Source organism: Cervus elaphus, chromosome 20 (assembly GCF_910594005.1).
Source record: "Cervus elaphus chromosome 20, mCerEla1.1, whole genome shotgun sequence".
NCBI classification, from domain to species: domain Eukaryota; kingdom Metazoa; phylum Chordata; class Mammalia; order Artiodactyla; family Cervidae; genus Cervus; species Cervus elaphus.
Genome location: NC_057834.1, coordinates 73,128,240 through 73,155,180, shown reverse-complemented (window position 1 = coordinate 73,155,180; position 26,941 = coordinate 73,128,240). Strand labels below are relative to the sequence as shown.

General features: G+C 35.8%; 1 protein-coding gene across 4 annotated transcripts in view; it reads left to right on the top strand.

Moving 5' to 3' along the window:
- The window catches only part of MTF2 (metal response element binding transcription factor 2), a 78,647-nt gene that overhangs the window by 40,281 nt on the left and 11,425 nt on the right, over positions 1-26,941 (top strand). For 2 of the 4 annotated variants that reach the window (XM_043876881.1, XM_043876880.1), the window contains exons 2-9: positions 3,580-3,778; positions 3,899-3,980; positions 7,786-7,881; positions 8,119-8,219; positions 8,613-8,761; positions 11,159-11,254; positions 12,174-12,242; positions 13,050-13,173. In XM_043876881.1, coding sequence (XP_043732816.1) covers positions 3,580-3,778; positions 3,899-3,980; positions 7,786-7,881; positions 8,119-8,219; positions 8,613-8,761; positions 11,159-11,254; positions 12,174-12,242; positions 13,050-13,173 — 916 coding nt within the window. Of the gene's footprint in view, positions 1-3,579; positions 3,779-3,898; positions 3,985-7,785; positions 7,882-8,118; positions 8,220-8,612; positions 8,762-11,158; positions 11,255-12,173; positions 12,243-13,049; positions 13,174-26,941 lie in introns of all 4 variants that reach the window. The other 2 variants (XM_043876883.1, XM_043876882.1) reach the window with 2 other exon arrangements.

Here is a 26,941-nt window from a genome sequence, read left to right as displayed (position 1 = left end):
TCAGGTGGTCTGCAAGGTCTTAACTGTTTTCATGATAATACTAATATGTTACTTGCTTTTCCCACTGTATTGACGTTTGTATGATTGTGTAAAACCAGTGTTTGGTCAAACTAGTGTATGCCTTAGCATGAAACAAGGCACCAATGTGTGCTAGTATTTCTTATTTTTGAGCACTCACAGTTAAACAAAAACACTGTACACACACACAGAAAACCCTATTGCACTTAAGAACATTCTTTTTTAAAAATTTTACTTATTTTTGGGTGTGCTAGGTCTTTGTGGCTGTGTGTGGGCTTTCTCTAGTTGCTGTGAGTGGGGGCTACTATGGTTGTCATGTACAAGCTTCTCATTCTGGTGGCTTTTCTTGTGAAGCATGGACTCTAGGGCTTATGGGTTCAGTAGTTGTGGCAAATGGGATTAGTTGCCCCAAGGCATGTGGAATCTTCCCGGACCAGGGATCGAACCTCTGTCCCCTGCTTTGGTGGGCAGATTCTTAACCACTGTACTACCAGGGAACATTCTTGATGAAACATTATTTTCACTTAATCTTGAGTTCAGGTTTTTAATATTATGTATGACAGAATAGGAAGTCCAGGTAAGATATTTATGCCATTGTTTGAGTTGCTGGTTGAACTAGTAGCTTTTTCATGATTTTTACTTGAAACAGTGACTTGCTTGAGTTATATGGTAGATACTTTCTTGACATATTCTTTTCATTTGTATTTACTTACCATTTTTTATTTTCTTGCTTTGTCCCTATGGGTTGGAGCTACTGTATCGTGTCGTTACTTATACAGTTTTGTTCCCACCACCTTTTGTGCAGTTATTGTCAAATATATTACATTCCTGTATGTCATAGCCCTAACAATACAGTTATGTACATATTGTTCCATATGTTTGCTTTAGAGTAAATATGCATTTATACTGCCTTTTATGATTACTTAATTACCTTTCCTAGTGTTCTTTGTTTTTTTATTTTGTGTGTGTGTACATATGTGCATGTTTGAATTTCTACCTTGGTTTACTTAATTTCAACCCTGTGAACTTTATTACTTGTAAGGTAACTCTGCTAGCAACAAATTCTCTCAGTTTTTGTTTATCTGGAAGTATCTTTTTTCCACCTCCATTTTTGAAAGCACAGTTTTGCTGTATATAAGATTCTTGATTGACAGTTTTTTTCCTCCCTTTCAGTTCTTTGAATATGCTATTTCACTGCCTTCTGGCCTTCATTGTTTCTGATGAGAAGTTAGCTTTCTGGGGTTTCTTTGTATGTGAAGAATTATTTTTCTTCCTGCTTTCAGGATTTTCTTTGGGTTTCAACATTTTTACTGTGTTTTATCTAGATGTAGATCTCTTTGAATTTATACTGCTTGGAGTTTGTTTAGCTTCTTGGTTAGGTAGATTAATGTTTTTTAGCAAATGTGGAATATCAGTCACTATTCCTTTGGATATTTTTAGAATGTAGTGTATCTTTAAAACTGAAACTCTATACCCTTTATTTAGTTTTTAAAATTTTTATTGGAGGATAATTGCTCTACAATATTGTGTTGGTTTCTGCCATACATCAACATGAATCAGCCACTGGTATACAAACACTAACTTCTCACACCTCCCTCCTCCACACCCCTGGAACTTAACCATTCTACTCTCTGTTTCTATCATTTTGACTACTCTAATTACCTCATGTGAGTGGAATTATACATTATTTGTCTTTTTTGTCTGCCTGATTTTACTTCATCATAATGTTTTCAGGGTTTATTCATGTTGTGGTTTGTGACAGATTTTCCCAGAATTTGTGTATCCTTAGTTATTGAAAATAGATATTCCCAATTGGAAACATTTTTTTTTCTTCCCTACTTACTTCATTTTTACCTAACTTTTATACTGTTTTAGAATGATCACCTACCTGGTTTTACAAATTGTACTTTCAATTAGTTAAAAGTCTAAATTGGAAGGATGAGACCAAACAAATATTGCTTGGTTTTCTTTATGAAGGCTGATAGTGGTATGCTGTGCTGTTAATGCAGTAATTGATAAATGTTACAATGTAATTTTGGAGTATATAATTTTGGGGTCTTATGCTTAAAAAATGTAAGTGATCTTACAATTGGCTTCTCAATTGAATATGATTTTGTAAAAATTGGTGGCTCTCAGTATTTTTTTAAACTTCTAGAAGTCAGTATATTTGAGGGACTGTGATGCATTCCTATCAGTGAACAAGGCTTCATTCAGTAGTGATACCCTGTAGGGAGGTCATGACTACCCTTCCAGTGAGTTAAATATACCCAACTACCCAGAGTCACTGGTTAGTGTATTTTAACTACATGTGGCATAAGCTTTTTTTCAGTTGAAGTATAGTTGATTTACAGTGTTGCAGGTGTACAGCAAAGTGATTCAATTACACATGCTGCTGCTGCTAAGTTGGATCAGTCGTGTCCGAGTCTGTGCGACCCCATAGACGGCAGCCCACCAGGCTCCTCTGTCCCTGGGATTCTCTAGGCAGGAATACTGGAGTGGGTTGCCACTTCGTTCTCCAGTACCTGAAAGTGAAAAATGAAGTTGCTCAGTCGTGTCCGACTCTTTGCGACCCCATGGGCTATAGCCTACCAGGCTTCTCCGTCCATGGAATTTCCCAGGCAAGAGTACTGGAGTGGGTTGCCATTGCGTTCTCTGCCAGTTATACATATATATGTGCATATATATATGATTTGTGTGTATGTATGTATTCCTTTTTTTTTTTTCTTCTTTCTTTTGGCTGGGCGGCATGTGGGATCTTAGTTCCCTGACTAGGGATCAAACCTGTGCCTCCTGAATTGGGAGTGCTGAGTCTTAACCCCTGGACAGCCAGGGCAATCCCTATATATATATTCTTTTTAAAATTCTTGCCCATTGGTTATTTCAAGATACTAAATATCATTCCCTGTGCTATGTAATAGATACTTGTTGTTTATCATATATGTAGTAGTGGACATAATCATTCTTTATCAAGTGCTTATGAAATTATGTCATGCAGCTTCTTTTATTTTATATAAAGAGATATGAGGGACTTCCCTGGTGGTCCAATGGCTAAGACTGCACTTCCAATACAGGGAATTGGGTTCTCTTCCTGTTCAAGGAGCTAGATACCACATGCCTCAACTAGGAGTTTGCATTCTGCAGCTAAATATCCCAGATCCTGTATGCTGCACCTAAGACCTGGTGCAGCCAAATAAATAAATACATACATACTTAAAAAAAAAAACCTACATATGAGATTCAAGGCATCCTTTGTTCATAACCATGGCCTACCGCCTTCAACTTACAGCTGTCATTTTGATGATAGCTTTCCTGAATGTGTTACCTTGGAGTGGTTGCTGAATCCTGGCCTCCCTTAGATTGACAATGAATATTGACAACTGCTGTAATTTTGTTTTAAGGTTCTTTGTTTCTGGAGAGTTTTTATGATTTGAGGTACTTGCTATTATTTTCCCTGATTATAAGGTTTTTAATGGATAAAACATTTTGATAAATACATGATTGGTATAAAATAAGCTTTATAAGTAAATCAGTCTTATATGTGATTATTTATTTCCTAAACAGAGACTCTACAGGGGCAGGTAATTCACTGGTCCACAAGCGGTCTCCTTTACGTCGAAACCAAAAGACCCCAACGTCCTTGACCAAGCTGTCTTTACAGGATGGACATAAAGTCAAAAAGCCAGCATGTAAATTTGAAGAGGGTCAGGATGTCCTAGCTAGATGGTCAGATGGCTTGTTTTATCTTGGAACTATCAAAAAGGCAAGTTACATTAATACATATTTTTGCTGTTTTTGCAGTAAACTTTTAATAATCTTGAATTTAAATTTGAGATTGTTTTTGATTTTAAAAGAAATCACTGTAAGTTTTTCTCTTTTTCAGATAAACATATTGAAACAGAGCTGCTTCATCATATTTGAAGACAGTTCTAAATCCTGGGTTCTCTGGAAGGACATTCAAACAGGCAGGTGCTACTACTTCCCCTGGACATGATTTACACTAAAATTTTATTTTCTTCAGCTTGTCATTTTCTAATGTTGTCTCTTTAGTACAGTGTATTAAGATAACTTTAAAAAAAAATTCAGGGTGGTATTCAGAGTCTTCAAGGAGTTATCTGTGTTATAGATGATAAGAAGATCAAGAATTCCTCTGTTGATAAGAGTAGATTAGAGGACAGATGCACATGTTGAAATTACTGCTAGGGCCTTTCTAAGAACTTTGAAGAAAAATTTTAGCCATTAATATGAGTAATACTTTGGGCTTCACCTTAACTGTTACTTGCCTGTATTAGTAAGAAGTTATATAGAGAGCTAATATTTATTGAGAGCATACTATCTGCTAGATGTTTTGGGGGATTAGGATATATTAAATAGCTTTAGAAATACTAGAAATACTCATGGTTAAAAGTAATTTAAAATTACTGCTTAGCTGTGAGTTTTTATATTTAGATGAGTAAACTAGGTTATATTTGGATACAAGTAGAAATGAATACAGGTATGCTTTGGTTTGCTTATAGGTATGTTTCTTGTAATGCTTTTTATTTTTGCAAACTATAATTATTGTATGCCCTTTAAATCTGTTAAATAAAGGCATTTTCCCAGGTATCTGTTTCATGAAAGTGCTATATTTATGAAATATTAAAAGTGCAAGTACTTTAGCTGCAAACTATAGCCCCAGTTTTGGTATCCTTGTAATTTGTTAATGGGTTTGCACTTAGATATATCTCCTCATGTAGAAGGGAGACAAATTCTTTCAAGTATTTGTCAACTGGGTTTTTAATTTGAGTTTGAGGTGTGACTTTATGGTAGGTTACTGCTGTGTTCATATTCTTGATTTCACTCTTAATTTTTTTTAAAGAATAAAGTTTTGGTAATGGAATTGAAATGTTCTAGTTGCCATTTTTATACATGGTACTTAGGAATTAGATGGAGAGTTCAATAGCTGTTAACTTTAGTAAAATGTTTTTCTAGAGAAATTTTTTTACAGTTTTTAGGGCTAATCAATTTAAAGGACTAAATGATGTTTTGAATCTCAAATTGAGGAGTCAGTGAGAAAAGGAATAGGAGGAGCATAGGATGTCTCCACTTAGTAGTGATACTGAATAGCTCTTATTAGCCTGCATACAGAATTATCCCCCTTTTCTTAGTTTGTAAATATGGATCCTTCTGGTGGAACTGAAACATGTAATACTGATTCTGTTCCCCCTCTATTAGCTATGTGTCCCTTTCAACTTTTCCACCTTTTTGAGGTTCCTGTGAGTTAAATATAAAGGTCTTTCTCTTTCTTCCTTCTCTCTCATCCTTCCTTCCTTCTCTCTCATCCTTCCTTCCATAAAGGAAGAAGAAAACCAGTTGTACATAGAGGTAGAAAGTTGTCGTGGAAGTGAGGGGGTCATGTCCTACATGTGGCATACTCATGTTAGTTGAGTGACCTGTGATTGTTTTTTCCTTGCTGGCTCCTTTTACTATTCTTAGATAGCTCTTGGGCCGTTTAATTCTTTCTAACACCTAGAAAGTAGCACACATTTAACTTGGAGTTGCTATAGAGTGAGTAAGTGAACCTGGAAATTGCATTATGGCAGATGTCAGTGTGGAGTGTAGCTTTAATAGTTTTCTTTCTGTAAGAATCCTGCATATAGTAATTATATATCAAAATGACTTAATAAATTATAGTAGTTTCACTCATCTAATAAGATTCTTTTAGAAAGTTTACATAAATAAAAGCAATGTATGGTCATATTAGTAATAAAAGAAATGTGCATTACAGCAGATACCATGTTAAAACCATTAAATAATTTTAAAAGGATTTTGATCTTAACTATTTGTTATGGTTTCTGTGAAAATGATACGCTGCTGGTAGCAATATTAAATTTCTATTTTGGATATTTGCGTTAAATGCATAAAAATGTTTTCCATGTTTTCATCTATACAACAGATTCATTTGTAGCAGTTAATTCAAAAGAAATAATTCAGAAGTAAAAAATCCAGATGAAAAATGTTTCCTGTAGCTTTAACAACAACAAAAAATTGGGCACATCTAAGATGAAATGGCTTTATAGTCAGTTGGGCTTAGAGTAAGGGAGACTAAGAAGGCTAATAAGCTACACAGAAAGTTTTTGTAAACTTGATGGTAAAAAAGACATACTGGATTCCACAACTAAAGGCAATTCTGCTTCCTCAGGATTGTTTTCTTGAGGTGAACACATACATCTTTTGGATCAGCACCCTCTTTTCTGAGGAACTGCCTTCCCCTACACCCGTCTACATGGTTATAATGAGAGATCAGGCACCTACTGCAATCTGGGCCTATTGCTCCTTTTCCAGGAAGTTGCAGATTTGGACTGAGAGGTTGTAGGTGCAATCTGGTTGCTATCCCGACTGGAGTTATAAACTGAGAAACTGTGGGAAGCCACATCCAGCTATGTGAACAGAGCCTGAGAGGAGAGGAGAGAGGACAAGAGCCAAAACAAAAATGGAAAAATGTAAAAAACAAGCAAAAAATTTGGTAACCTGCATATCTAAGAATAGTCATAAAAAAGTAAATTTGGTTATTTCTACTGGAAAGAATATCATACAATTATTAGAAGTTAGACTTTCGAGAGACTTTCCTGGTGGTCCGATGGTTAAGAGTCCATGCTCGGAACGCAAGGAGTCTGGGTTCGATCCATTAGAACCCACAACTAAGATTCCGCAGCCAAATTAAAAAAAAAAAAAGTTACACTCTTTGAAACCTATAGTGTGAAAAATTCTTTTGATGGAAGAAACATTACATATAGCATTAATGAAAAGAAGCACCTCACAGTGGAGAGAATATGGTGTATCCTAGTTTAAATTCTACCCTTGATACTTTGTGATTAAGGATCCTTGAACTATATGGTTCCTTTGTCTTTCTGAGTCTTAGTTCTTCTCTATAAATAGGATGTTTATCTAATACATTGTAGAATTAAACAAATAATATTGTTAGGAGCCTAACACAGTGCTGGCTCATAGCATAAAATTATACATTTTTATTATTGTTGGTATGTGAAGAAAATATGTATTAATATTTTATGTATATTGAAATGGAGATTATTATAAATAATTGTGTTAAAAGTGATGAAATTTTGTGGAATAAAATTGTTTTAGAATATAAATGTTTAAGGAAGAAATAATTTATTCAGGTAAAAAATTAACAGTGGAGCCCCTCATTTTTGTTGCAGTGTGGTATTGTTTACGGTACATTGATACCATGTTTCTATATTTCAGAATCTGGAGATCTGATAATTAGTGTTCAGCCTTTCCTTTTTGTAAATTAGTAAGTAAAAATAAATGTTCTGGAACTTGAGAGTAAGGAGTCATTGATGGATCTTCCTTGCCCCTTTTCTTTAGTCTCATGATGTTAGGCAGTGTAGCGTGAGTGAGTACATGTACATGGGTAGGTATGTGTTCTGGAGAGTTCTTCGAGTGTTCAAAAACATTGGCTTTTCCCACCTCCTAGGATGGTGGAAACACTGGAAGTAAATGGTAAGGGATCCTGCCTGAGAGCATTTTAAATTATGCCCTTTGCCAAAAGGCAAATTAAATTGTGAAGGCAGATAGTAAGGCATCTTCAGTTAAAGGTGAGAACACAGGTAGGGAGCAGAGAGATAGTGTTTTGTGTATAGTACTTTGCTTTGAGAAAATACCATTATGATCTGGGAAACAGATGTTGCCAGCATGGGCTGCTCCCTGAATCAAAAAAGTAGTTTTGTTATATGGAACAATTCTTTATGTATATTTTAAATATTTCAGGAGCCACTGGAAGTGGGGAAATGGTCTGTACAATATGTCAAGAAGAGTATTCAGAAGCTCCCAATGAAATGGTTATATGTGATAAGTGTGGCCAAGGTAAGCATTGATTTGTTTTAATCTTGTGGAAACGTTTTGTTATATACTTAATGCCCCTGTTGATGATTAATGATTAAAAATTCTTTACATTGGTAATTTGAAGCTCTTACCATAAGTTTAGTCATCAGTTATAAATATATTAATGTAGGAAAGAGAATACTAAAATGCCTTCTTTAAATTGTGTTGCAGTATTTATTAATAAAATAGAATTTGCTTTATGCTTTTTTTGATATTAAGGATATCATCAGTTGTGTCACACACCTCATATTGATTCCAGTGTGATTGATTCAGATGAAAAATGGCTCTGTCGACAGTGTGTTTTTGCAACAACAACAAAGGTATCTTTTAAGTGTTTTGGGCTAATGCCCTAAATGGAATTTGTAAGGCACTATCAACGTAATGATTGTTTACGTTGAAAGTTTATCTGAATGAAATGAGCAGTTCAGTGCTGGGTAGAAAGAGGTACTGCTTATTGTTTGACTAATGATGCTTAAGTGACTTGCAACTATTCTTGCACTTATTTTCTGATAGTGGTCTTGGAATTGGGGCAATAATTTGAAAGAAAAGACAACAAAATAAATAAAGATTATTATTGGTCAAACAGTTTGTGATATGGTAAGAAATTTAGAATGAAAATTTCTTTGGAAGTTTCAGAAGCATTTTAAAATTAGAGAATTATATTTAAAATTTTATCCTTCACTCTTTTAAATAACTTTTTCCCTCTAATATAGAGGGGTGGTGCTCTTAAGAAAGGACCAAATGCCAAAGCATTGCAAGTCATGAAGCAGACATTACCCTACAGTGTGGCAGACCTTGAATGGGATGCAGGTCATAAGACCAACGTCCAGCAGTGTTACTGCTACTGTGGAGGCCCTGGAGAGTAAGTGCACATGGTTATTTAATGCCCTTAGTTTTTAATTGCTCATATTGTCAACTTTATTTTTGTTACTGATTGTGGTATCGGAGTGATAGTGAGTTGTAAATGCATGAAAGTATCAGTAAAAAAAGTTGAAGATGATTAGAGGCCATAGTTTTATTTATCTATCATTAAATGTTTGCTGAATAAGCGAGTCAGCAAACAGTTCTCAGAATGTTTAGAAATTTACCTTTAATTTCTGATCACTGGTTCTAGTTCTGCTCTTTGAAACTAAACCCATGTATCTTATTTTTTGTAGAGGTAGCTCTTAAAATAGTTAAATCCAATAATCATATTTCCTACTCTCTGAGTGACATACCAAGTGTTCTCTCATCTAGGCTAAAATCTCCATTCACATCAAACATTCTTTATGACAGATGTGTTTTCCAAACTGTCTTTGTTGCTCTTCGGTTTTTGAAAGTTTACTTTTGAAATATGGTGCCATGATTTCAAAATGCAGTGTTTTCAGGAACAGTCTAACAATATAATGAGGCTATTAAAAGTTCTAGGTATTATGCTTCTGTTATTGCAAGGAAAGATTGTGTTACCTCTCTTTGGTTGAATATGTCCCATCATATTCTTTTGGCTCATTCTGGGTTTGTTGGTGGTTGACTAAAACTTACAGTTCTTTTTTTCATATAAACTGATCTTAAACCAAATTGTGTACCATGTATTTGTGCTACACTTAAAAAATGTTAGTCAATAACTTTACATTTAACTCTATTTAAATTATAATTATTGGTTTCTTAAATCTTACTGGACTCCATGTTTCTTAAGACAGAGGTGCTCTCTAGAGGATGCAGGGACATATAAGTTGTTCAGTGCTGAAAACATGAATAAGTGAATATATAAATTATTTTTATTTCTTCATTCTACCTTGTCTCTGATCTTATGGAATTTTTATTTGTGGTTTAACAATTTTATAATAATTTTCAGATTTTGGTCTCCTACAGATTTGAGAAACATTATGTCTGGTTTCTTTAAATCATTTATAAAAGAGATACAGTGAAAAGAGATGGATCTTTCTCCTTTAATCATTTATACCTAGTGTTTTGAAAGTGAAGTCGCTCAGTTATGTCTGACTCTTTGCAACCCCATAACTGTAGCCTACCAGGCTTCTCCATCCATGGGATTTTCCAGGCAAGAGTACCCGAATGGGTTGCCATTTCCTTCTCCAGGGGATCTTCCCTGCACAGGGATCAAACCTAGGTCTCCTGCATCGCAGGCCGATGCTTTACCCTCTGAGCCACCAGGGAAGTTTATAGACATTATTTTATGAAGCAGATTATTCATTGTTCTTTAATACCTTGACTACATGAACTGTGTTTGATATTGCTAACACTTTAACACCTAACAGAGTACCTGGAAAATAGTATTCATTAGTCTTTTGCCTTACTGGTAGTTGTCTTGCCTTTGCCTGTATATGGCTTAAGATTAATGGTGGGGCTCAGTTAGTGAGCAAAAGAATTATTTGAAGAAAAGGTATTAATTTGGTGCCAAATAAGGATATTTATATATTAAAACCATGTACTAACTAGAGACTTAGCTTTAGCTGAAGATTCAGTTTTAGTATGTTCAGCTATCTGAAAGAGGACAAAATCTGTCACAGAGCCTTTATACCGGTGGAGTCTTAGATTAGGTTTGTAATTATGTTAATCAAATTTATTAAATTGCTATACTTCTTTGCATTATAATGAACAAGAATAGTGGAAACACAATGAGGAATAAAGTTGCCTATGACCATTTGATATATAGGACAAAATAGCTCTACATATTGGTGACCTCTGACTGTTGATGTGGAAAAAAAAAAAAAAATCGCAGACTTGACAAAATCCTTTACTAATTTAGGACCCACATTTCCCAACTGGTGCAGTGGCAAAGAATCCGCCTGTGAATGCAGGAGACACAGAGACATAGGTTTGATCCTGGGGTTGGGAAGATCCCCTGGAGTAGGAAATAGTAACCCACTCCAGTATTCTTGCCTGGAAAATTTCCATGGACAGAGGAACCTCGCGGGCTACAGTCCATGGGGTCGCAAAGATTCAGACACTACTGAGTAACTGAGTGTGTGCATGCATGTGTGTGCACACACACACACACACACACACACACACACACACTCTTGTTAACTAGAAATAGTAGATGTAGCTTTCAAGAGCTTATAAATTCTCAAGAATAAAAAGAGAGAAAGGATGACGTGGTCAATATTAATAAGCTTTTTGAGAAGGAAAAAATTTAACACTAATATCAAAACTATGATGCTGTAATCAGAACTATATTCTGCACGTCACTTTTGTCGTGGTTTTTTAACCTTTACCTCGTAAAAGGTAGTAATTTTAATCTTAAATTTTTTTTGTATAGCTGGTATTTAAAGATGCTACAGTGCTGCAAATGTAAACAGTGGTTTCATGAAGCTTGTGTGCAATGCCTTCAAAAGCCAATGCTATTTGGAGACAGGTGAGAGAAGGGCATTTGAGTTTTATTGACTCATTTATGGGTTTTTTTTTTTTTAAGCTTTTAAAAATTGTGTGTCTGTTTGCCTTTTCACATTTCTAAAGATTTTTGTTTTTTTTAAGTTTGGTTCAGAAAAGGTTCAGCTTAGAGGGAAAATATTGTTTAATATACTTAAATTATACATAAGTGTTAAAAAATGTAATTTTTGTGCTTTACAGAAAGCTTTTAAAGTATTTGACCAGTGATTATATTGGTACCTATAGTCCCACAGTACTCTCTATTATTCTCATTGATACCTTTTTAAAAGAAGCTCAAATAGGTCTCATGACAGGCAACTGGAAAAGGCCACAGAACCTTGATGCACACAGTTTATTTATTCTTAGATCTAAAGAATGTCAGAAGGCTGACCAAATGTCCTTTTTGACTAAGAGAATATGAAAAAGGGCTCTAGGAAGAAAAGTTACACATAAAGCACTAAATGTAACATCAAAAACTCTAGGTTTAAATCTTAGCTTATGCAGTTTATTGTTTTTCTGACCTTAGCAAAATCAGCTTGTCTTCTGGTCTTATTTTACCAGATTGTTTTGGACATGTAAAGGTAACAGTGACTACAGCATATGAGAGCAGCCATCACAGTTCCCAGTACAAACACATCATTAGTAAGCTATACTTATATGAATCTGTATATGAATTCTGAACGTCTCTAATGGTTAAAAAAAATTGATCCTGCCCCCCATATACAAACTGTTTCATAACTTGTCATTACTAGAGAAGAAATTCTTTACAGTTGTCATGATTCAGATTATATTTTGCTTTGTGTATTAGTCCTTATGTCAATTGTAGGATATGTGGTGAAGGTTAATTTTAATTGTTAAATTGTATGCACTCTTGCTTGCTCAGTTACAACTTTCTTTTTCTTTAGGTTTTATACATTTATTTGCTCTGTCTGCAGTTCTGGACCAGAATACCTCAAACGTCTACCATTACAATGGTACGTATGGACCTTTTTATTAAGGAGCAAAAGAAGAATTGTGTTTTAAATCTATAGGATGAAACTTTTCTATATACATTTACTTAGTTTAAATAAAAATTTGTTCTTCTTTATGCCTGGCTTTCTTTCTTTTCCTTTATTTATCCTCAAGTCTGATGTTATCTTTCCCAAAGGTTATCTAGTTTTATTGCTAACATAATAAGGCCATTCAGTTTCTAATGGCATAAAAAGTAACTTTGAAATATCTTTTAGATCTTCAAAATTCTTATTCATGTTTCTAGTTCTTTTGGGCCTTCAGAATACAGTAGAAGAGAGAAAGGTCTTATAATATGCCAGTTTCTGCCTCAGTTAAGTAATCCTTGGGCGTGGGAAGTATGATGAATTTTGGAGATTTACTGAAAATGCTTATAGTAAGTACTTAGAAATTTTCGTTAAATGTTTTACATATTTTAGGAAAAGATAGGATTTAATTAATGAATCAGATAAAATAAAATCTGTTAAAGTGTGATCCATTTTGTAGCTTATGTAATAGTGAAAACATGAAATTTTAGATCATAAATTACTTTTAAACATCAGATTCTCTTTTAAGAAATCAAATATCTTAAATTTTAGTTATTATTCAGGATAAATTAATGTTTTTCATTTACTTTCATATATAATGATTTATTGTGAATATGACATGATATTAACCATCTGTTCACCTAAATACTTTGGATTTTTTTAATAGCTGGTTTTATTATAATAATATGTGATTTTAAAATAACTAAAACGTTATTTTCATATGATTTGATTATTTTTGGATTCTAGGGTAGATATAGCACACCTATGCCTTTACAACCTAAGTGTTATTCACAAGAAGAAATACTTTGATTCTGAACTTGAGCTTATGACATACATTAATGAAAACTGGGATAGATTGCACCCTGGAGAGGTAGGTGGTGTCAGAGCTAACATCATTAGCTACTTAAAGTCTTTTTTATTTTGTTTTTGTTGAAAGCAGCTAAGGCACATGTTCAAGCCATACATTCAAAGTAGCATTGTATGTTTAGATAGGGAGAAATAACTTTGGTGAGGCTATCAGGATCAGCCCTCATTCTCCTGTTTGTTGCCTGTTGACTTGAGAAAAAATATAAGAGGAAATAAATTACCTAATTCTTCCGTTTTCTGAGGTGAGAATTGCTGTAGCTGAAGATGGAAGGGAGGGAGAAATCCTTATTACTGGGTATCCTATGGTTCCTCCTCCTTTTCTTCTAAGTTTGCTATAAACTTAGAGATGCAATCAACATTCTACTTTTCTCTCTTTTTGGTACTCCCTTTTATATCTTTGGCTTTCAGGAATAGTGGGACCTAGTAATAATGTTAGATTAATAAGAGAATGAAGTTACCTGAATTGAGGATTATCCCTCTCATTCTGACATCTCATTTTACTTTTCATTTGCAAAATGTAACCACTCATGCTGTTTGTGAGGAGTTTTTTTTTTTTTAACAAAAAGCAATATAAAAGTAATGCATGTTCATTGAAGATTTTGAAACTACTGAACAGCACAAAGAAGCAAGTAATTAGAGTAGCTTTAATATTTACCTTTTTAAAGATTTATTTAGAATTATTAAAATATAGATATTAAATGTTAAAATACAGATACTAACTAAATTTTTTGTTCTGTAATATGTGGAATAGATGTGTGAATTTTAGTCATGTGTTACTTTTTGTTGGGGTCCTTTAATGGACCGGAACCTTGTGGTATGGAGTCGATGATAAGAAAGTGAAAGAGAGAAAGAGAGAGAGAGAGACAAAAAAGACCCGGGGACCTAAGCTCTGGTGGAGCAAAGGTGCTTTAATGATTTTCCTATGAGTATATATAGGCTGTGATACAAGAAACTTCTTTCGGGAATGATAGAGATCAGAAAACCAAACGTACAGCAACCGTTACCAAGGGAACAAGGGGTAATGTTAGTCACAAGGTCAGGACACAATCCATATCTCAAGAAAGGGGAACGAGACTAAGCCGTTTTGTCCTAAAGAGAATGTTTACTAAAGGAGACCCAAGCCTGCCTCACATAATGACCTCAGTCCCTGGGAGCAGTGTGCTGTTCCGCTTGAAGAGGGACAAAGGACTCATGAGAGACAGCACGTAGGAATCCTCCTGTCAAACATTCCCTGACACTTTTTGAGGCAAAAACTAAACTAATGAAATTTAGGAAGAATTTCTGCATTTGTAGCTTTTAGACATGAGGCAATTTATAAGGCTCACATCAAATAAAGTATCAAGTTTCTGTTGTTGTTCTGGGGGTTTTATGAGGCATCAGGGAGTGCACAGTACACATTTATTAAAAGTAGTAGGTCAGTTGTATAAAATAAACACCTATGAAATACTTAGATTTTAAAATCAATTGAGCTAAGATTTTTGAGTGTTAGAAATGAGAATATAATATTCTCATTAAGTTTTCTATTAGAAGCTTCTTTTAGATGACTGGAGAGAAAGTGAGTGACTTGTAAATATGATAAATTTTAATAAACTGATTAGTAATGGGAGAAGAAAATGTAAGGCACTATTAAGTATATTTTTCTCTATAGTCATCCTAATGTTCTCATACATTAATTTGAAATACTTTCTTCCTAGCAGTGATTCTTTTAGCACTTCATATGCAGATGCATCTATATTTCTGTTAGTACACCTATGTTTTATATGGTTAAAGTCTGCATTGGTTACTTCATGTAGATAGTGGGCATGCATGTAAAAATTCAAGTTGTTTATTTCAAATGCTATCATTTTTTATTAAAATAAAAATATAACAGATTTATTGAAGAAGCTGAAAATAGAAAGTAATAAAAACTACAGGCTGTTTTTAAAGAAATGAGTTCAATTTATGAATTCTAGCTGTCTCATTTCCAGCTGAACTTCTGCTGTATATCAGAAAACATTTATTTCAGCAGTAGGTACATGTTTTATTTTCTGAACCCTATTTCTTGCATGTAAGAAATTTCAATTTCTTATTCTTTGCCCCAAATGGAAAAATATATCTTTATTTAAAAATTAAGAAAAACGTGATTACAATCAAATATAACTTTATAACAAATGTTTTACTTTTCTAAGGAGTGTTCCCATTTTGGGGAGCCATCAGAGCATTTCTCATTGCTCTTTCTCCACATTAAAAAAAATATATTCAGATTTAGTAGGTTAGTCATCCCATTCTCTAGTTATTTATAGATGGAAGTTCAGGTTTTAATTCTCTGTATTAATACTTTACATCTTAATATTGTAATTAGTTTTTAGAGTGAAGTTTTAATGATAAAGAGACCATAAAATTTGTAAGTAATATTTGTTCATTGATTTTCATTTAGTTTACTTTTAAATGTTTGTGGTAATAGAAGCAAAGATAATACAGACAATGTATTATTCCTAACTATTAAAGTAGTAAATCTTTGGCTAACTGAAATTGAGTTGCAAATTGAGTTTTGTTATTAACTCAAAATTAAGTTAATAAAATTTTCTTTTTGTTTATATTTGTATTAAAAATCTTTTTATAAAATAACATTAATTATAGTTATCCCAAATGATGTAGTAGAGTTGGCCCTTCGTATCTGGTTGATTTTCCATGGTTGGAACCAAGGGATACTGAGGGCCAACTGTACTTTCAAAACATGTGAATCACCACATCTAAGTATGTTACAGGTACACCTCAGAGATACTATGGTTTCAATTTCAGGCCACTGCAACAAAACTAACACGTTATAAAGCAAATGACAAATTTTTGGTTTCCTAGTGCATATAAAAGTTATGCTTGTACTACACTGTAGTCTTTGTGCGCAGTAACATTGTGTTTAACAAAGGCAATGTACATACCTTAAATTAAAAACTGGGACTTCCCTGGTGGTCCAGTGGTTAAGACTTCACCCTCTAATATAGGGATGTGGGTTTGATCCCTGGTTGGGGAGCTGAGATCCCATATGCCTCCTGGCCAAAAACCCAAAATACAAAGCAGGAGCAGTATTGTAACAAATTCAGTAAAGATATAAAGACTTAAAAAATGTCCACATCAGAAAAATTTTTTAAAAGTAATGCTGTTGCAGGATGGTGCTGACAGTCTTGCTTGAGGCAGTGTTACTACAAACCTTCAATTTGTAAAAATCGTAGGATCTGTGATGTAAAGTGAGATACAATGAAAGGAGGTATGCTTATATTGGTTATTTAAGTACCTTAGAATACTCAAGTCATTTTGAACATCAGTTCTTATTTTATGTGCTGTAGACTATATGACAAAGATGTTTATGCTAGAATTTCAGAGAGTCTATTTTAGAGAGTACAGTTGATTGTTGAAGTACACGGAGTTGGGGTACTGACCCTCTCTGCCATCAAAAATCACATACACCTTAGAGTTGGCCTGCCCCGTCTGCAGTTCTGCACCTGCAGATTCAACTGTCCGCAGTGTAATATTGTATGTATTTAGTGGGGGGGGAAATCCGTACATAAGTTGACCCATGCAGTTCAAACCCAGTTGTTCAGAGGTCAACTGTATATCCTTTCATACTGACAGGTAAGTTTAACATATATTATGTATTTTCTTCTTTCTTGATTATTTTCAGGATTGCTATGAAGAGAAGCTGAAACTTTTAGAACATGTTAGAACACAGTGATAATTTCCTTATGTGATCTTGGTAAACATCTTTGAGAGTTGGTACCTTAATGATTATCATATAGACTGAGTCTGGTATTTGAGAAACTACTGTGTTTTGAATTATTTATTTTGAGATAGTAAAAATATGTAATATAATTTGACACCCCAAATAAAAGTTGCTTAAAATTTTTACATAGAATGAAGTGTTTAGAATGAGGTTACATCAGATTGCTTTTGGAAGTTACAAGGAGATATTAATACTTTTTGAAGTCTGCCTCTTATCATTTGTCTTTACTTTCTAATGTGATTTGAAATTTCAGTTTCATAAGGACAGCCCACTTTTTTGTTAGCTGTGGTCTTAAGTTTTAAATACCTAAAAGGTTGATCGAGCAGTGGGTTGAGTGCTACCTCACTTGAAAGATATAGAGAGAAAAGCATAGATAAAATGAAATACTATGGCAGAAACAATGTTTTGGCTAGAGAAAAATGTAGTATAGTAGAGGTGGTATAATACTTTTAAGGGAAAATTATAAGAAATCTGGTTAAAAGCAGTACTTGGGGCCTTGAGTTGTATATTAGCATACAGAGTATATGTTGGTAAACAAATTACTTAAGCTGTTTGGCATACTTAAGCCTAGGTGGTGTGGAATTAAGTGTGGTAACTGAGCATGTATTTTATTGAAGGGAAGAATTTTAACTATACGTAATAGCATGTATCCCTGTAGAGAAATATATAACTCTGAAAATGAAATCACGGTGTGAGATTAGTGTCAGTACAGGGAGGAACAAAAGTGATTCTTCTATTGAAGATCTGTATTATAAACCTCATGGTCAGGTGGAAGAACTAGAACATGATGCTCTTCTAATACAAATTATTTGATTAACAGTGTAATATTTGCACACTCTGTTTTCAAAATACAGTAAGGGAATCTTTGACTGCATTATACGAGTTGAAATAAACAGTCCTATGTGAAATAGTCCTGGAGTGCTGAAGGAACTTACAGATAAAATTTGAATTCTCTAGGCAAGAATATTGGAGTGGGTAGCCATTCCCTTTTCCAGGGGATCTTCCTGACCCAGGGATTGAACCTGTGTCTCCTGCATTGCAGGCAGATTCTTTACCATCTGAGCCACCAGGGAGGCCCAGGAAATCATAGAGAATGGGTACCAAAAGGAAAAAGAGAGTCTGTTGTGATTTCAAAAAGTAAAAAGGAGTAGATTTGAGAAATTCCAAACTGTTGTTGAATGTCAGCAAAATTGTAGAGTGGATTTTTCTTGTGAAGAATTAAAAAGCAATTAGAAAAAATACCACTAATTTATTAGAATAAATCATGTGAAATACCTTGGTTTCTTTTTTGATATGATTAGAAGCACTGATACATCAAGTGCTAATGTGCATAGTGTAGACATAGTATAACTCAGTTTTACATAAGATATTGACATGTGAACTGGTTAAAATAAAATTTAAATGCATCTGTAGCTAATCGAGTTATTAGCAAAAGCAGTCATTGGCTTGGAAATGTTCTTGAGGGAAATTCTAATGGCGAGCCACAGTGTTCTGTTTTTGTCTATCTTCAGTTCAAGAAGGATGACAGAATCAGGAAAAAAGATCATCTCAAACACTGAGCTGAAAACAAAATCAAATCAACAGTAGTTATAAAATTTTTCTTTTAGGCTTAAATATACAAACAACAGTATGGAAGAACAATGTATGATGGGGGATACTTGGCATGATGGCAGTTCATTTAATGAAATTTTAGAGTTGAGGTGGGAGTAGAGGACGAGGAAGAGGATGGAATTATTTAGCCAAGCTTAATGTGAAATAATCATGTGATGGTGCTACTAAAAACTTTAACATAATCTTAATACTTAGCCCTCTTACCTACTGTCAAATATTTGAAGTACTGCCTTGTATAAAAGAGAATCCAGGAAGGAACATTTTGTTCACCCATGGAATGGGCTCCTTCATTAGATTTCATCTGTGGTACTAGTTAAACCAAGGTTGCATGACTCTTTGAGTACTATTAAAGGGTTTACAGAATTAATGAAAAGTTGAACTAGTGGACATCTCAGGTCTCTTTTGTTTTTTTTTAATTTTTTTATTTTTTATTTATTTTTTCATTTCATTTATTTATTTATTTATTTTTATTAGTTGGAGGCTAATTACTTCACAACATTTCAGTGGGTTTTGTCATACATTGATATGAATCAGCCATAGATTTACACGTATTCCCCATCCCGATCCCCCCTCCCACCTCCCTCTCCACCCGATTCCTCTGGGTCTTCCCAGTGCACCAGGCCCGAGCACTTGTCTCATGCATCCCACCTGGGCTGGTGATCTGTTTCACCATAGATAGTATAGATGCTGTTCTTTTGAAATATCCCACCCTCACCTTCTCCCATAGAGTTCAAAAGTCTGTTCTGTATTTCTGTGTCTCTTTTTCTGTTTTGCATATAGGGTTATCGTTACCATCTTTCTAAATTCCATATATATGTGTTAGTATGCTGTAATGTTCTTTATCTTTCTGGCTTACTTCACTCTGTATAATGGGCTCCAGTTTCATCCATCTCATTAGAACTGATTCAAATGAATTCTTTTTAACGGCTGAGTAATATTCCATGGTGTATATGTACCAGAGCTTCCTTATCCATTCATCTGCTGATGGGCATCTAGGTTGCTTCCATGTCCTGGCTATTATAAACAGTGCTGCGATGAACATTGGGGTGCACGTGTCTCTTTCAGATCTGGTTTCTTTGGTGTGTATGCCCAGAAGTGGGATTGCTGGGTCATATGGCAGTTCTATTTTCAGATTTTTAAGAAATCTCCACACTGTTTTCCATAGTGGCTGTACTAGTTTGCATTCCCACTCTCCCTTTTCTCCACACCCTCTCCAGCATTTATTGCTTGTAGACTTTTGGATAGCAGCCATCCTGACTGGCGTGTAATGGTACCTCATTGTGGTTTTGATTTGCATTTCTCTGATAATGAGTGATGTTGAGCATCTTTTCATGTGTCTGTTAGCCATCTGTATGTCTTCTTTGGAGAAATGTCTGTTTAGTTCTCTGGCCCATTTTTTGATTGGGTCATTTATTTTTCTGGAATTGAGCTGCAGGAATTGCTTGTATATTTTTGAGATTAATCCTTTGTTTGTTGCTTCATTTGCTATTATTTTCTCCCAATCTGAGGGCTGTCTTTTCACCTTACTTATAGTTTCCTTTGTAGTGCAAAAGCTTTTAAGTTTCATTAGGTCCCATTGGTTTAGTTTTGCTTTTATTTCCAATATTCTGGGAGGTGGGTCATAGAGGATCTTGCTGTGATTTATGTCGGAGAGTGTTTTGCCTATGTTCTCCTCTAGGAGTTTTATAGTTTCTGGTCTTACATTTAGATCTTTAATCCATTTTGAGTTTATTTTTGTGTATGGTGTTAGAAAGTGTTCTAGTTTCATTCTTTTACAAGTGGTTGACCAGTTTTCCCAGCACCACTTGTTAAAGAGGTTGTCTTTTTTCCATTGTATATCCTTGCCTCCTTTGTCAAAGATAAGGTGTCCATAGGTTCGTGGATTTATCTCTGGGCTTTCTATTCTGTTCCATTGATCTATATTTCTGTCTTTGTGCCAGTACCATACTGTCTTGATGACTGTGGCTTTGTAGTAGAGTCTGAAGTCAGGCAGGTTGATTCCTCCAGTTCCATTCTTCTTTATCAAGATTACTTTGGGTATTCGAGGTTTTTTGTATTTCCATACAAATTGTGAAATTCTTTGGTCTAGTTCTGTGAAAAATACTGTTGGTAGCTTGATAGGGATTGCATTGAATCTATAGACTGCTTTGGGTAGGATAGCCATTTTGACAATATTGATTCTTCCACTCCATGAACACGGTATGTTTCTCCATCTGTTTGTGTCCTCTTTGATTTCTTTCATCAGTGTTTTATAGTTTTCTAGGTATAGGTCTTTTGTTTCTTTAGGTAGATATAGTCCTAAGTATTTTATTCTTTTTGTTGCAATGGTGAATGGTATTGTTTCCTTAATTTCTCTTTCTGTTTTTTCATTGTTAGTATATAGGAATGCAAGGGATTTCTGTGTGTTAATTTTATATCCTGCAACTTTACTATATTCATTGATTAGCTCTAGTAATTTTCTGGAAGAGTCTTTAGGGTTTTCTATGTAGAGGATCATGTCATCTGCAAACAGTGAGAGTTTCACTTCTTCTTTTCCTATCTGGATTCCTTTTACTTCTTTTCCTTCTCTGATTGCTGTGGCCAAAACTTCCAACACTATGTTGAATAGTAGTGGTGAGAGTGGGCACCCTTGTCTTGTTCCTGATTTCAGGGGAAATGCTTTCAATTGTTCACCATTGAGGGTGATGCTTGCTGTGGGTTTGTCATATATAGCTTTTATTATGTTGAGGTATGTTCCTTCTATTCCTGCTTTTTGGAGAGTTTTAATCATAAATGAGTGTTGAATTTTGTCAAAGGCTTTCTCTGCATCTATTGAGATAATCATATGGTTTTTAATCTTTCAATTTGTTAATGTGGTGTATTACATTGATTGATTGGCGGATATTAAAGAATCCTTGCATTCCTGGGATAAAGCCCACTTGGTGATGGTGTATGATTTTTTTAATATGTTGTTGGATTCTGTTTGCTAGAATTTTGTTAAGGATTTTTGCATCTATGTTCATCAGTGATATTGGCCTGTAGTTTTCTTTTTTTGTGGCATCTTTGTCTGGTTTTGGAATTAGGGTGATGGTGGCCTCATAGAATGAGTTTGGAAGCTTACCTTCATCTGCAGTTTTCTGGAAGAGTTTGACTAAGATAGGTGTTAGCTCTTCTCTAAATTTTTGGTAGAATTCAGCTGTGAAGCCATCTGGTCCTGGGCTTTTGTTTGCTGGAAGATTTCTGATTACAGTTTCGATTTCCTTGCTTGTGATGGGTCTGTTAAGATCTTCTGTTTCTTCCTGGTTCAGTTTTGGAAAGGTATACTTTTCTAAGAATTTGTCCATTTCATCCAAGTTGTCCATTTTATTGGCATAGAGCTGCTGGTAGTAGTCTCTTATGATCCTTTGTATTTCAGTGTTGTCTGTTGTGGTCTCTCCATTTTCATTTCTAATTTTAATTTGGTTCTTCTCTCTTTGTTTCTTAATGAGTCTTGCTAATGGTTTGTCAATTTTGTTTATTTTTTCAAAAAACCAGCTTTTAGCTTTGTTGATTTTTGCTATGGTCTCTTTAGTTTCTATTGCATTTATTTCTGCCCTGATTTTTAAGATTTCTTTCCTTCTGCTAACCCTGGGGTTCTTCATTTCTTCCTTCTCTAATTGCTTTAGGTGTAGAGTTAGGTTATTTATTTGGCTTTTTTCTTGTTTCTTGATGTAAGCCTGTAATGCTATGAACCTTCCCCTTAGCACTGCTTTTACAGTGTCCCATAGGTTTTTGGGTTGTTGTGTTTTCATTTTCATTCATTTCTAAAGATATTTTGATTTCTTTTTTGATTTCTTCTATGATTTGTTGGTTATTCAGAAGCGTGTTATTTAGCCTCCATATGTTTGAATTTTTAACAATTTTTTTCCTGTAATTGAGATCTAATCTTACTGCACTGTGGTCAGAAAAGATGACTGGAATGATTTCAATTTTTTTGAATTTTCCAAGACCAGATTTATGGCCCAGGATGTGATCTGTTCTGGAGAAGGTTCCGTGTGCACTTGAGAAAAAGGTGAAGTTGATTGTTTTGGGGTGAAATGTCCTATAGATATCAATTAGGTCTAGCTGGTCCATTGTGTCATTTAAGGTTTGTGTTTCCTTGTTAATTTTGTTTAGTTGGTCTATCCATAGTTGTGAGTGGGGTATTAAAGTCTCCCACTATTATTGTGTTACTATTAATTTCCTCTTTCATACTCGTTAGTGTTGCCGTACATATTGCGGTGCTCCTGTGTTGGGTGCATATATATTTATAATTGTTATATCTTCTTCTTGGATTGATCCTTTGATCATTATGTAGTTTCCTTCTTTGTCTCTTTTCAGAGCCTTTATTTGAAAGTCTATTTTATCTGATATGAGTATTGCGACTCCTGCTTTCTTTTGGTCTCCGTTTGCGTGAAATATTTTTTTCCAGCCCTTCACTTTTAGTCTTGTGTGTCTCTTCTTTTGAGGTGGGTCTCTTGTAGACAGCATATATAGGGGTCTTGTTTTTGTATCCATTCAGCCAATCTTTGTCTTTTGGTTGGAGCATTCAACCCATTTACATTTAGGGTAATTATTGATAGGTGTGGTCCCGTTGCCATTTACTTTGTTGTTTTGGGTTCACGTTTATACAACCTTTCTGCATTTCCTGTCTAGAGAAGATCCTTTAGCATTTGTTGAAGAGCTGGTTTGGTGGTGCTGAATTCTCTCAGCTTTTGCTTATCTGTAAAGCTTTTGAATTCTCCTTCATATCTGAATGAGATCCTTGCTGGATACAGCAATCTAGGTTGTAGGTTATTCTCTTTCATTACTTTCAGTACGTCCTGCCATTCCCTTCTGGCCTGGAGGGTTTCTATTGATAGACCAGCTGTTATCCTTATGGGAATCCCTTTGTGTGTTATTTGTTGTTTCTCCCTTGCTGCTTTTAATATTTGTTCTTTGTGTTTGATCTTTGTTAATTTGATTAATATGTGTCTTGGGGTGTTTTGCCTTGGGTTTATCCTGTTTGGGACTCTCTGGGTTTCTTGGACTTGGGTGGCTATTTCCTTCCCAATTTTAGAGAAGTTTTCAGCTATTATCTCCTCGAGTATTTTCTCATGGCCTTTCTTTTTGTCTTCTTCTTCTGGGACTCCTATGATTTGAATGTTGGGGCGTTTCACATTGTCCCAGAGGTCCCTGAGGTTGTCCTCATTTCTTTTGATCCTTTCTTCTTTTTTCCTCTCTGCTTCATTTATTTCCACCATTTTATCTTCTACCTCACTTATCCTATCTTCTGCCTCCGTTATTCTACTCTTGGTTCCCTCCAGAGTGTTTTTGATCTCATTCATTGCATTATTCATTTTTAATTGACTTTTTTATTTCTTCTAGGTCTTTATTAAACATTTCTTGCATCTTTTCAATCTTTGTCTCCAGGGTATTTATCTGTAACTCCATTTTGTTTTCAAGATTTTGGATCATTTTTATTATCGTTATTCTAAATTCTTTTTCAGGTAGATTCCCTATCTCCTCCTCTTTTGTTTGACTTGGTGGGCATTTTTCATGTTCCTTTACCTGTTGGGTATTTCTTTGCCTTTTCATCTTGCTTAGATTGCTGTGTCTGGAGTGGGCTTTCTGTATTCTGAAGGTCTGTGGTTCCTTTTTATTGTGGAGGATTTACCCAGTGGGTGGGGTTAGACGATTGGCTTGTCAAGGTTTCCTGGTTAGGGAAGCTTGCATCAGTGTTCTGGTGCGTGGAACTTGATTTCTTCTCTTTGGAGAGCAATGGAGTGCCCAGTAATGAGTTTTGAGATGGGTCTATGTGTTAGGTGTCACCTTGGGCAGCCTGTATGTTGACGTTCAGGGCTATGTTACTGCGTTGCTGGAGAATTTGTGTGGTATGTCTTGCTCTAAAACTTATTGGCTCTTGGGTGGTGGTTGGTTTCAGTGTAGGTATGGAGGCTTTTGGATGGTCACTTATTACTTAAAGTTCCATGTAGTCAGGAGTTTTCTGGTGTTCTCAGGTTTGGGGCTTAAGTCTCCTGCCTCTGGATTTCAGTTTTATTCTTCCTGTAGTCTCAGGACTTCTCTAACTATACAGCACTGATAATAAAACTTCTAGGTTAATGGTGAAAAGATTCTCCCCCGTTAGGGACACCCAGAGAGGTTCACATAGTTACATGAAGAAGAGGAGAGGGAGGAGGGAGATAGAGATGAGCAGGAGGAGAAAAAGGGGTACTCAAGAGGAGAGAGACAGATCTACACAGTTGTCTGTTCCCAGAGTGTTCTCCGTAGCCCAGACACCTACAAAGATTCACAGAATTGTATTGGAAAGAGAAGGGGAAAGGAGGAAATAGAGGTGTTCTGAGGTAGAAAACAGAGAGTCAAGATTGGGAGAGAATAATCAACACACTCCTGAATAAAAATGGGAACTGAATTTTGGTTTAAAAATAGGGCTTCTCTTCTTTTTTTTTTTTGTAAGGTTATAGTGTATTGAAAATGAAAATTAAGGAGTAGTAGAGGAGTACTAGAGGACTTTAAAAGAAATAAGAGAAAAAGAAAAATAGAAAATAGAAGAGAAAAAGGAAAAAAAAAAGAAAAAAAAATTTTTTTCCTAGTTAAAAAAATCGTAAAAATCTATGAAAATGAAAGTTAAGGAGTAATGGGGGAGTAATAGGGAATTTTAAAGGAAAAGAAAAGAGAAAAAATAAAAAAAAAATAAAATTTTTTTTCTTACTTAAAAAAAAGTAAAAATATATCTAGGAATTTCTCTGGAGCTGTTGCGGTCAGTGTGGGTTCGGCTCAGTTTCAGATAGCTCCTCGTTCCAGCTTACACTTCTCGATATCTACAGGCCCCTTCCGGTGTAGTCGGTGTTTTCTACAGGGATTTTAATCTGTTGCACCGGTCCCTTCTGAAGTGGTTCCCTTTGTTAAATGGCTTCTGTTTGCCGGTCTCTTCAGAGCCTCATTTCCGCCCTGACACAGGCGGGCGGAGGTGGACTCTTATTCAGGTAGCTAGTTCCGTCGCTCTGCGGGGAGGGGCTGGCGCTGCGGGGAGGGGCTGGCGCTGCTTTCTCCGTCTGCGCTGCTCAGGCTCCCGGCTGCTCATTGTGGAGCGCGCCCCGTCCTGCGCGCGGTTCCAGCCCTCCGGTGTTTCACAACAGCGCGGAGCAAAGAGCTGCGCCTGCTCTCTGTGCCTTCCTCGTCAGAGCGGTCCAGGCAGCGAGGGGCTTGATGGGCGCACTTTCCCCGGGTGCGGCGCGCCCACTCCCTTCCGCGGACCCAGTCTCAGTTTCCGCCGGCGCCAGTCGGGTGCGTGCGCCTTCTGCCCTCCGCGTCCCCAACCCCAGTCCCCGCCCCCGCCGGTCGGGTGCCTGCGCCCTGTGTCTCGCCGCGACCGTCCCCTCCCCCCTGCCTCCTGCCTCCGGTGGGGCTGGGCCAGTCCGCAGCCTGCGAGCTCTTCTCTGGACTTTCTCGGTCCCTTTGTTCTGCAAACGGCCGGCAGTGTGTTCCGGCCGGTTAATTTTCTCTCTCTCTTTTGCTCTCCCACAGTTCAAGTTGGCATCTCACAGAAACTCCCTCCGATTGTCCTCAGGGCACTCAGGCCCGGACCCTACCCCAAGCAATGCCGCCTAAGACTCCCTTTCCGGGACGGATCTCCCTCCTTAGCTCTTTTGTCTCACTTTTTATCTTTTATATTTTGTCCTACCTCCTTTCGAAGACGATGGGCTGCTTTTCTGGGCGCCTAATGACCTCAGCTAGCGATCAGAAGTTGTTTTGTGAAGTTTGCTCTGCGTTCAGTTATTCTTTTGATGAATTTGTAGGAGAGAAAGTGGTCTCCCCTTCCTACTCCTCCGCCATCTTGGCTCCTCCCCGTCTCTTTTGGATTATAAAGTCTGAGTCCATTATTTCTCCTTTAATAGAAAATTTCTGTCATTGGACACTTCAGAAATTACATTAGAAAGGTGTGGTATGGTTAAGGAGAATGAGCACCAAACTAACTTTCTTTACTTTTCCTCTTAAAGTACCCAATACAGGCTAACAATGGGCTCTCAGTGAATGTTGAAGGAATGTACTTAATTGTCACTTGGGTTCAAGTTCTACCTCTCTAGCTAACCAACCAGCAGTGTGAATTTGGGCAATTTAGGTTTATAGCTGTTGACTAATTGGTAAAATAAAAGTAGATGACTGTGTAAGTCTCTTCTACCTACCATGTTCTATTTGACAGATTTTTTTTTTTTTACTTGAAGAAGTTCTGAGTTTTGTAAGTTTTAGCTGCTAAATAAAATTACTGGCAGTAATTTTGAAAGTCAACGTTGATATTTTGGAAGGTTTTTTGTTCATTTGTTTTAATTTTTATTGCTTTAATTGAAGAAGGTCTTTTATAATTTAATTTTTTTCTATTGGGCCCTAGTCTTTAAACTTTAAAGAA